Raw genomic sequence first — 10,737 nt, 5'->3', positions numbered from 1 at the left:
CCGGAGAGACTTGCTTACAAAAAATCCCTCAGGGAAAATTAAAGGACATGGCACAAGCACTCTTGCTTTTTTTAAACTTTTCTCTTCTGCGTTTATCCTTCTTCTCTTTTCAAGGATGAAAAGAGAAGTTGAAAACCACTAAGAAAAGGGCCAAAGAGAAGCCCTGGTAGGGTATAGTAAAGGTCACATTAAGATACTGTCAGTAGAAATGTTTCAAATGGTATAATTGTCTTGAAAGCAGGGCTGAAAACCACAGTGTGTGTTGATCCAACAGCAGATGACGACAGATCAAGGCTTGGCACTGGTTTGTTTTTGCCATCTTCTTCTTTCAGATCATCGTTATTATCATGGACTCGTTTTCATCATGGACACGTTTTCATCATGGCTTTGTGCTGCTTTTAATTACCAAAAAGAGTAAAGACAAGCGCGAAAACTCTGCCATCAGTGCTGAATATACACAAATATATGAAAAACCACCAGAAATCATGGGAGTTAAGGGAGTTTGGTGACATACTGGTCAGCTATACAAACAAGGAATGAAAAACCTAGACCTATAGGGAAAAAACTAGGTGGGAAAAGGCGACAACTTCAAAATATGAAGCCTAATGTTTCAAACTAAAACAGAAACAACCAAAACCATTGGTGCGTGTTTGGTAAACAAATAATTAAATGCTAAGTTGTGCATGGTACCACAACTTGGTGGGTGGGCACTGATTGTATGCTTCAAGGTCAATTTAGCTAATTACCTCAGTTAGCAGTGACCAGGGAAATTACTCCTGATCCCGGTTTAGCCAGGTCAGGCATATGTGGGACAATAATTCACTGCTGAACCTGGCTCAGTGGACTGTGGGGCTAGAGCTCCCTCTGCTACTGTCTGCACTTTTCTCATTTTCCAGGACAGCATGTCTCACCCGTTTTCCTAAGGAAGAGTCCCACTCTCTCTGTCCCCATCTCAAGTTTTGAATCTGCTGACCTCCAATTAATACTTTTCTTTCGTGCCGTCTCTCTGTGATAGGAAGGCATTGGCATTATTTTATTTGGACAATGGTAGCCAATGCCAAAGTAAAACTGGTATGACACATGTTAAATATAATCATCAGACCCTCCTTGAATGAGTTCTGGCTTACTTCACTTACGTCCTGTTGGGAAAAGTCACGACTCATCACTTTCAGATCTGTAGTAATGCCTGCACAAATGCTCATTGGTGCATCCCTAATTAGAACCACTCCATTTTCTTATATTGCATGCATCATCACATTTTTTACCATTCGGACCATTGATGCAAGGGTCATTGATATATGAGCTACCATATAAACCATGTGCTGCGTTCACATCATCTACGTGGCAAAACCTCAGAAATCAAGGGCCATTTTTAAAAATATATATCTGAATGAATCACTGCTTCCCTTTCTTAGACTTTGCCATTGCTATATTTTAAAATGGCTGTGGCAGAGTACAACATTCAAACAAGGAAACCTTCTGCTCTCCCCATTACATAAGACGTCATATTCTTCTCTGCTCTCCCTCTACCTGTCCTTTAATGATGACCTTGCAATTGGTCTTGAGGTTAAACCATGGATCAGGGGAATGCTATTATTTACTTAAACGTGCCTCTGGCACAACTCTCTTGTTTAAAGAGAAGGCAGGAAGACACAAACATAACACAATTCAACACAATTAAATACATATAGTCATTGCAAAGTATAACGGAATATTTTATGGTTATTGTATTGGTACCATGTTACTGAATGAACTAGGCTACCATCTTCTGTGAATTATGAGGTTTTTATTATTATATTCCCAATGTATATGTAGTCTGTATAAGTACATTTTCTACACCTTAATCTTAGGTCGCTTGAAGTTATCTTGCGATTGCAGTGCATTGGATCCCACAAAAAACAACCGCCAGTGGATTTCCTTTCAGATCAGGCTGATTGACAGGTTGATGTGGCCGGGGGGAAAGAGCAGTGAAGTAACACAGGTAGGATGCACTACAGAAAGTCAAAGTAGCCAAGACAAGGCAATTCGTTAATTCATTCATTCATTAATACTCGGTCATTACTTTTTAATAGCCTAAAGTAGCCTTTGAACTTGGAAGTAGATGAGGCTACTACGTTACACTAATAGAAATAACCAAAAGTAGACTTCACCGCGGATGATGGATTTAAGAAAGCGTCAGCCTACCGGATTCCCCTTAAAAGCATCTCAGCTGATGAAATCAATCTTTGGTGAGGTTTCTCTCTGTCCGTTGACCGTTTCCAGTGAACTTGGCGCAGTGCGTAGACTTCAGTGCACTGCGACGTCGACGACCACGAGTGTGCAGTAGGCGACGTGTTCTGCGCAGGTAGGGGAACTTCAGCGTCCGGCCGGCTCCAGAGAACGTCGAGAAAGAGAGACCTCCGCCAAAGCGAAGCCAAATATGAACCACTGAACAGCCCACTTTCGTAGGACCCCCCACCAAACAATCAGAACTAAGACAGTGCATGCTTGAGTCGAAAAGGGGGCGGGGGAGTGGTGACATCTAGAAAATATCTAATGTCACGGGCTGTTTAGTGATGACGGTGACTGTGTACTTTCAGCCAATAACGTTTAGATGCAGCTTAAAACGAGAGACGCACAGTGCGCCTCGGAATTAACCGAGCACTACGGAGAGTTTGGGTCAATGCGGTGGCGCTGATATCTGCACGGAGAGACCCGCAGGTACGGGCTCTGCTGCGGGGATGTCGCAGCTCAGCCCCGCTGGTCTGTAGAGAGAAGCGATTGGTATTCTGGTGGGATTACTGAGAGCGACTATGCCTACTGATATGTGTCTTGGATGTGTTATATTCGTTCTATGTTCTCTGTATGGCAATAGGTTGTTGCGTTGTCTTTTGTGTCAAAGCTACCTATGATCATAATATATAGGCCCAGGCTGCTGGATTAGGTCCTTTTTTCTTTCAATACACGTTTTCAAGTATCTGATTATGACATTTCCTGAAGTTTGCCCTAGACATTTAATTATTTTTTGATATGTTATTATTCACAGTCCCGGCCGTAAACACGGTTTAAACCCTATTGAGGAATCACAAGCATCGTTGCAAATAATCACAATCATGAGCATTCTCGGAAAGAAGCAGAAAATAAACAATATAGATGATAAGACCACATGGCCTAGGGCACGCCTATCAGCTGTTTTATGGCTGTGCGCCATAGCCTCACTACCCTCTTGGCACCACCATGTTTTATCGATTTATCCTACGAAATCGGACACTTAAACACTTTATTGAGTCAACGGACTCCTCCGTTTAAGAAAGGTGAGAAAGGTGGAATATATAGTACGTATATCACAGGTTGGGTTGCACCAACTGTGGGTCCAGGGCTTGAAAGTGTGTGTGTGTGTGTGTGTGTGTGTGTGTGTGTGTGTGTGTGTGTGTGTGTGTGTGTGTGTGTGTGTGTGTGTGTGTGTGTGCGTGCGCGTGCGCGTGTGCATTATTTATGCCAAGCTTACATGAGTGTAAGCCTGAGTGTATATAAAGTACTCTACAGGCCTCATCTTTAAAATACATTTTGATAAAAATCTGAACATGATTCTGCATTGAAATTCCAAACTGGTGATAAAACATGAATCACATTATCTAAGATGAGCTGGAACCACTCATTATGAATATAGACTATATCCTCAAAGAAATAAATAGATCACTTTTCTCCCCATTCATTTAAAATGATGTGTATCCTGTGAACAAGAATGCACAGAGAGAAAGTCTAAATTAGATCAAACGTAATCAATAGTTACACAGAAAGTCATGCTTCAGATCTCAGAGGCAGGCTAAAGTTATGGTTTCCAACAACAATAATTACAGTCCAATGTCATACTGCTCCTGGGATGAGGTCAGTGAGTTGCTTGGCAGTGGGAAACTGTCTCTGAATTAAATGTTTCTTTAATTATTTTTCTTAGTTGTGTACCAATATTGACATCTAAAAGGTGTAATACACGTGTTTGCAAGCAGATGAAGTGATTTGTGGCTAATTGACAGGTCAAATGTGCGCTGGTGGTAGTGTTCTATGTTCATGGTTACCTGGCAAGGATGCACTTGCCTTGTAGTTGCTTTAGGATCTGGGTTGTCTGGGATAAGGGGTCTTTTGGAGTTGAGTGGCTGCTATGGTACTTGCTATGTGTGTGGTTACTAGCCGGTTATAGGGATGGTTGCTAAAGTTGTCTTGAGTGGTTGCTAGGGTGTTGTACATGGTTGCTATGCGACCAAGCTAGGTGGTTGCTATGGTGTTCTGGGTGGCTGCTATGAGATTCCAGATAGTTGCTATGGTGTTGTGGCTGGTTGTTAGGATCTTCAGGGAGGCTGCTGTGATGTTCTTGGTTTTTGCTTAGTCAGCAAAACTGTCTCTTATACTAGTACCTCCCCTATTCCCACCCACATTTTCCCTGTTCAATGCATTTCTACAGAAACATGTTCCCATGTCTGCATTAAACAGCTCTTATTTCTTTGACCATTATAGGACAGGAATAAACGTAGTTGGGCAGGACAAACATAATAGATTCATAGACATTTGCATCATCTGGAGTTTTTTTGCAATACCTTTGTGTTCTAACAGAACTGTAGGCCGATTTGAATCATCACATGTAAAACAAACAGCTGTGCCCACTCTGCCTATAAAGTCTCATCTTTTCTGCCTGACTCACTGCCGGTTTTACTCAACTTGGTTACCAGCAATGGTAACCGAATGAATTGACTCAACAAATAAGGCAATGAAAGAAAATGGACAAGGGTAGATTATTAACCTATTTTGCACGTCCATGGAAGAGTCTGATGAATGTTATACTTTTTAATATTACCTAGTTACGGCAAATAAACGCCCACAACCCAATTTTTAAAACACCAGGTACCCCTTGCCTTTATCCCATTATTGTTAAGTCCTGATCCTCATGCAGTGATGAAAAAAACAAAAAACAATCATTCTCTCCTCCTTTAAAACAGGAAACCTCAAAAGTCTTGTTTCCGCTGACTTGCTCTTTTTTTTCCCCTCCCTCCGGGGATGCGAGTGGCAGCAGCATTGTGGGAGAAAGTCGCTGGGAAGCGCTGGGAATAGAAGCCATGCTCCTCATCATCATCCCTTTCTCCTGGCTGCATCACCCAAACCAACGCCTTACCAATCTTTACATACAACGCCATGCCACCTACCAAAATGTAGGGGACAACACGTGGACAGACGGAACTGTGACGCACTTATCATATCCCTGACTCATCCCTTTTGGGCGTTCTAGTAAGCTACAGATGCCTCTGCAGCTGTAGACCTGGTAACTACTAAATTTAGACACAACATGTATTAATAGGCTAGTGGCTGCAAAAAACGGTGATGGCAAGAGAAAAGTAAAGAGGGGGCTATTTTTCTCTATCTCCAGTACACAGATGTTAACATATAGAGCTGAAGTTGCTCTTAGTGAACTGCACAGAAAGCTCATAATCCCATGCTATGAAATAGATGGATGGGAGAATTAGTGTTGAAAGTTAACACAAGCATTGCATTAAAAGTTAGGATTTATTGCTTGTAAATACTGTTCCAGGTTGTGTGAGTGTGTTATATTTATATTTATATATTTAATGATAATTATCTTAAATGCTAACTTAATAGAATACACTCACACAACCTGGAACAGTTTTTACAATATATATATATAAATTATATATATAGAGAGAGAGAGAGAGAGAGAGAGAGAGAGAATGTATTGTGTAAGGGCTGTATGTGTCAAATTTCAGAAACCAATTGACATACAGTCGGACGTATGTTTTACAGCCCCAGATAATCGCTTTTAAAATGTTTTGTAGCCCTTGGACCAGAAGTTAACAGTCACCCCATATGACTGGAAGGAGTTAAGTATTCTGACAAACCACAGCAATAAGTTTGGGGGAAGGACAGTCTATTGCGGGAAATTGCACCACTATTCCAGTTAATTGGATATCCCAACCGAAGATCCCTCATGGCTCAGAATTACAGCAAACAACCATAAAACACTAAGGATTATAGCCAGACATTGATATTGAGCCACAGGTCTGCATAAAGACCATGCTGACTAACCAGAAAATAAAACACCCCCAGAAGAAGCAGCTACCTCCAGGAAAAAAAAAAAAAACATTAGGATTTGGTAGTATAAAAAAAAAATGTTATGTTAAAAAATGTTATATACTGCTTTATTCTGACCCATGGCCCGTTTAAGAAAATTTGAGAAAACACAGGCAATCAAGAGAAGGGCCTGGATCAAATCCCAGCACACAGACTGAGGCATCTGGAAAGTGAAAGATGCCCACGTCTCAAACCGCTACCCTTCCCTTACGCAGCAGCTCAGGGATCAATGAGTAAGGACTATGGCTGTATTAAATGGCTCTTGTGTCTTTTCTTAATGTATCACAAAAGCAAGGCAGACTAAAGTGCAAAAACAGCCATTTAATAGCTTGAGATAAAGCAAGTTGTTCTTTAGAAACTTTGTATATTTGTTCATTTCCTGTGTCATGCTGATTTCTAATTGGTCAGTGCTCTTTTTAAGGAGAAGATTATGAGTCATACTTTCCAGTGTCAAACAAGGATAATGGGAGGCTTCTGCTGAAACTGCTCATTCGTGAAACCTCGTCCACACGGTATTTCCTTTTGGAGTTCCTCCATTACCTGGTATGACTCTGTCTACCAACTTTTGAGAAAGAAAAAAAAACTGAAAAGAAAGTTGTGGTGTTGGGCACAGTGCCTTGGCAGCTCCGGGACAGTACTACCTTTCCACAGCATTAATAACACATCTGGGGGCAGTAATACAAGTAAGCTACTTGCTACCTCATACATCATCGGCTTGAGGTGGTTAGATGGGCAGTGGCGGACGGTAGGGACAGAACCCAACATAAGCTATGACTATGCATATTGCAACAGTTGAACCAATCATACCACCACTGAAACTAATAACAGACATGAGCTATAGAAGTGCTTTGACAACGGAATCAACGGATAGTGTGTATTGACCAATGAAAGTTATAAAATAAACAATGCATGTATACCTTAAACATTTATCAAACTTCATGAAATGTAAATGTATTTGCTCCACCATCTTGATGTTCCTTTTTCTCAATCTTGTTTTGCACTTAATGATGTACAGTCCTAAATAAATTCCAAACCTTTACACAAATAGTTTAGTTGTTTGATTTATTTTTTTAAAAGAGAAAGAAAAAGCCAGCTCTGTTACCATTAATCATTTCAGGTCAAAACCATCTGGGATGCAGGGTATAATGACTACTCTGTTGAAGTATTCATTTCCCCCCCATCATGGGTTTAAGTATAAGAAATTACACATAACCAATGTTGTGTTATTGTTATCGTGTCCCTTTCCAAATATGCCCTTTCAGCAGTTTCGGGAAAAAACTCTGCATCTTCACGTGCCGTGGGGAAAAGATTGAGTCTGAGTGAGGGTCTCTCTTCAGTTCCTCAAACTCAGTACCAGTAGGATGTCCGGGGCCGTCGCTGCTCCTGGATGCCCAGCTTCTCCATCACCTCCTCCTCCAGGGTTTTCAACGACGGCACATAGGTCTTCTCTAGAGTGTCGTCCGGACTGGTGTCTTTCGGCCCGTCTGCAAAGCCATACAGGGACTGGTTCAGAATAATGTCAACAAGGAACTGATGCAATGTCTCGGTAAGCACAAAATGCAAAATGGTAATCCACATTTTGTGCAACTCGGAAAAGCCATAAACACCTAAAGCGATGGACAGGATAGAATAAATGTTTTATTGGCCTTAATAATAAGAAGTGAAACTTTATGGCGTTACGTCATGTCTACTAGTAGTGCGGCCTCATGAGGATTAGGAAGTCATAACTGAAAACTGCATGAAAATAAATAAATCATCACCACAAAATCAATTTCAATCAAGCCAAAGCCATATAGGCTTTGCACACCTTTCCACTGCTGCGTCACAATGCCATCGCAGCGCTCGGAGATAGGCTTGGGGATGATTCGACCCGTTCTGGAGGAAACCCGCACCCTCTCTCCTTCCTCTGTGAACTTCCATTCTATCGGTGTTGGCTTCCTAAAAATAGCGATTAGGTCATCAAAATGACACCCTCATACACACACATTAGCTATGCCTAAGATTTCTAGTGGTCGATGTCTCTAGAATCTGTCACTATATTTTCTGTTACTGTAAGGATTACCTGTCTGTGGGATCGATCAGGGTTATGTTTTCAAGCAACAGCGGAGCCTCACTGGCTATGTACGTGCCACGGTAGTCCCATGTTTTTCCAATGTACCTAAAATGCTGAGACAAGAAATGGCAGAGGTACAGACGTCAAGGCAGTCTGGGCAAACAGCCGAGTTCACGCATCTCAGCCCATGATTGGAGAACGCCGTCTGGCTCCATCTAATGGATTTAAATAGTACATGTGGGACTATGGAGGAAAGCTACGTTATAAGAAGGAATATTGATGATGCACAATTATTTCTGTTTGTCTCATTAGCTGTATTATACTGTAAGCATCACAATAATAAACAAACAGTCTCGTAAGGATAACTGAGTTGTTCTTACCGTGTTAAGCCCCTCCAGAACAACCCAGTTTCTTTTTCGGATGACTTGGACCACCTTTCCTTGCTTCCCTTTGTCCTTACCAGCTAGAATCTCAACCTGAAATAGGGTGGCACAGTAACAGACAGACAGTAAAGCATATGTATGCACTCATCTTAATATACTTTTGAAGAGCAAAACAAGTAGTTAAACTCACAGTGTCGCCTTTGAAAACAGACCAGTCTTGAGAGGCTATTGGTTCAATGAACACCTTTCTCCTCTTCTTGCCTAGTGGATTACGCTTTTTTGCTGATTCTGTCCAAGGCCTGCTCATTCCATAGCGATAGTCCTTGGGCAAAACCACCTTGGCTGCCATCGACAGAAAAGCTGTAAGACGCATTCTGCTTAAAACTGATTGGCGAACAAGTTGTCCTGGTGAGTGTCCAGATTCTCTCCTACTCCTCTTGTAAAGGAACACTTCTGGGCAATGCTAATATTATCCAGTTTGCTGGGTGATGCATATCAATATGTTTCACGATCAGAGTGGTCCCACATAAATAAGAAAGATTAATTCATACTAGCTAAATGGATATATACGCAGCAGTGCATGGGTCCGGGATGCTCTTGGTTCAATGTCACATGCACACAGGTCAAGAAACGAGTTCGATTTCTTCACCGCCCCCTAGTGGAATGGAGGACACGGTATATAATACAAACCTGATACAAACTATTTATTACATCTCCTTATACACTCCTGGTTGCGTTCACGTATCCGGATTTGCATGTCCTGGTGGTTGGCATTATTTAACTCCTCACATGCCTGCAGACGACTATAAAGGTAGTAGGCTAACTGTCTGTCATCTTTATATTATTATCTGGTCTAGCTGGTAAATTCAACTAATTGCTTGAAATACATCACATTTTATTCTTAAATAATGTTTGGTTCTTTTTTTTGTTCCTCAGTCAGTCTCAAACCAAGCTCTACATATACCTTATTAATCAAGATGATACCATGCATGTGGAGGTGGGTGTTGCTTCAATATTAATACACAATACAATGAATGTGCCCCCAAGATATCAAAGAGATTGTTGTTAAAAGTAACAAATCCTGCAAGAGATCATTGTTCATGGTTTAGTTGTTCTTTAAGAGGTATATAGTATTGAAGCTCAATGCTTCTATAATCTGATACAACTCTTGCATCTCTAGAGCAGAACCAAATAATAAATAGCCTATCCAAAAGGACCAAATCAAAATATCAGAGGAAGTTGAATTGCTTTTTTAAATCAGCCCATGCTTTTTTCTAGGCAGGAATCTGTTTCTAGAGGCTGAATAATAATGCTTTTGTATTGTATTCACAAGCACTGTTCAATTCTTCCAAAAAGCTTGTGTCAAAATGCTAGGGAAACTTAATACAAGATTGATAATAAAAAGACGTAACACTGTTATTTTTCTAATCAACATATTTATTAAATGTACTGTCTACAACTGCTTATACACAGTATACTAAACTTGAATGGTAGTCAGCAAAAACAGAGAAATGAATGCAGAAACACTACCACTCTAAGCTGTTTCTTCAGAAAGTCCTCAGCCGTGAAGCCAGGGGTCATACCCCTTCTATGGTAAATAAATAAGTGGCAACAGTAGTGGTTGGGGACATGATGAATAGAGGATGTCTGCTTGGGAGAACTGCAGTTAAACTTAACTATTCCAGGTTACCATTACTTAAGGATGTTTTTTTTTTTTTTTAAGGATTTATATTATTGATTCCATTATCATAATAAAAACATGTATGAAAGGAACATAAGTAACTTTGAAACAGACTAATGATGAGGAAAAATTAAAACATAACTGCATTTAATTTTAAAAAATGAAAAATGCCAACATATGCAGTATTAAATGTGATGTCTTTGGGAATGATACAATCAATTTACTTGCGGGCAATAGGGCTTAATTACAGATTTATGTAATGTCTGGATGCAATTGTATGCATTATGTACTACAGCTTTCTTAGCAACTTAGAAATACAAGATACGTTGTACCACCATTGTAAAATGCCCCCCAAAATGTACATTTAACAATAACCCCAAAAACATTGTTCAAAAGTATGGGAAAAACGAAACAAAGAGCTACATTTAACATCAAAATGCATTTCCAAATGCAATTTCTCCACTTTCTAACACCCAAAATGTACACAATAATATTTGGGAATGTCT

At 40.4% G+C, this 10,737-nt stretch overlaps 1 protein-coding gene across 1 annotated transcript; it reads right to left on the bottom strand.

Annotated features, from left to right (window-relative positions):
- Positions 1-7,159: 7,159 nt before the first annotated feature.
- On the bottom strand, positions 7,160-9,156 carry mrpl24 (mitochondrial ribosomal protein L24). Its single transcript, XM_084484363.1, has 5 exons — positions 8,741-9,156; positions 8,548-8,643; positions 8,177-8,280; positions 7,922-8,052; positions 7,160-7,598 (listed from the first exon to the last, which is right to left on the bottom strand). The coding sequence occupies exons 1-5, from the start codon at positions 8,921-8,923 to the stop codon at positions 7,462-7,464; spliced, it is 651 nt and encodes a 216-aa protein (XP_084340489.1). The 5' UTR covers positions 8,924-9,156; the 3' UTR covers positions 7,160-7,461.
- Between the last annotated feature and the right edge of the window lie 1,581 nt (positions 9,157-10,737).

The sequence above is a fragment of the Micromesistius poutassou genome (assembly GCF_964030765.1).
Source record: "Micromesistius poutassou genome assembly, chromosome: 20".
In the NCBI taxonomy this organism is placed as follows: domain Eukaryota; kingdom Metazoa; phylum Chordata; class Actinopteri; order Gadiformes; family Gadidae; genus Micromesistius; species Micromesistius poutassou.
This window is presented reverse-complemented; position numbering and strand designations above follow the sequence as displayed.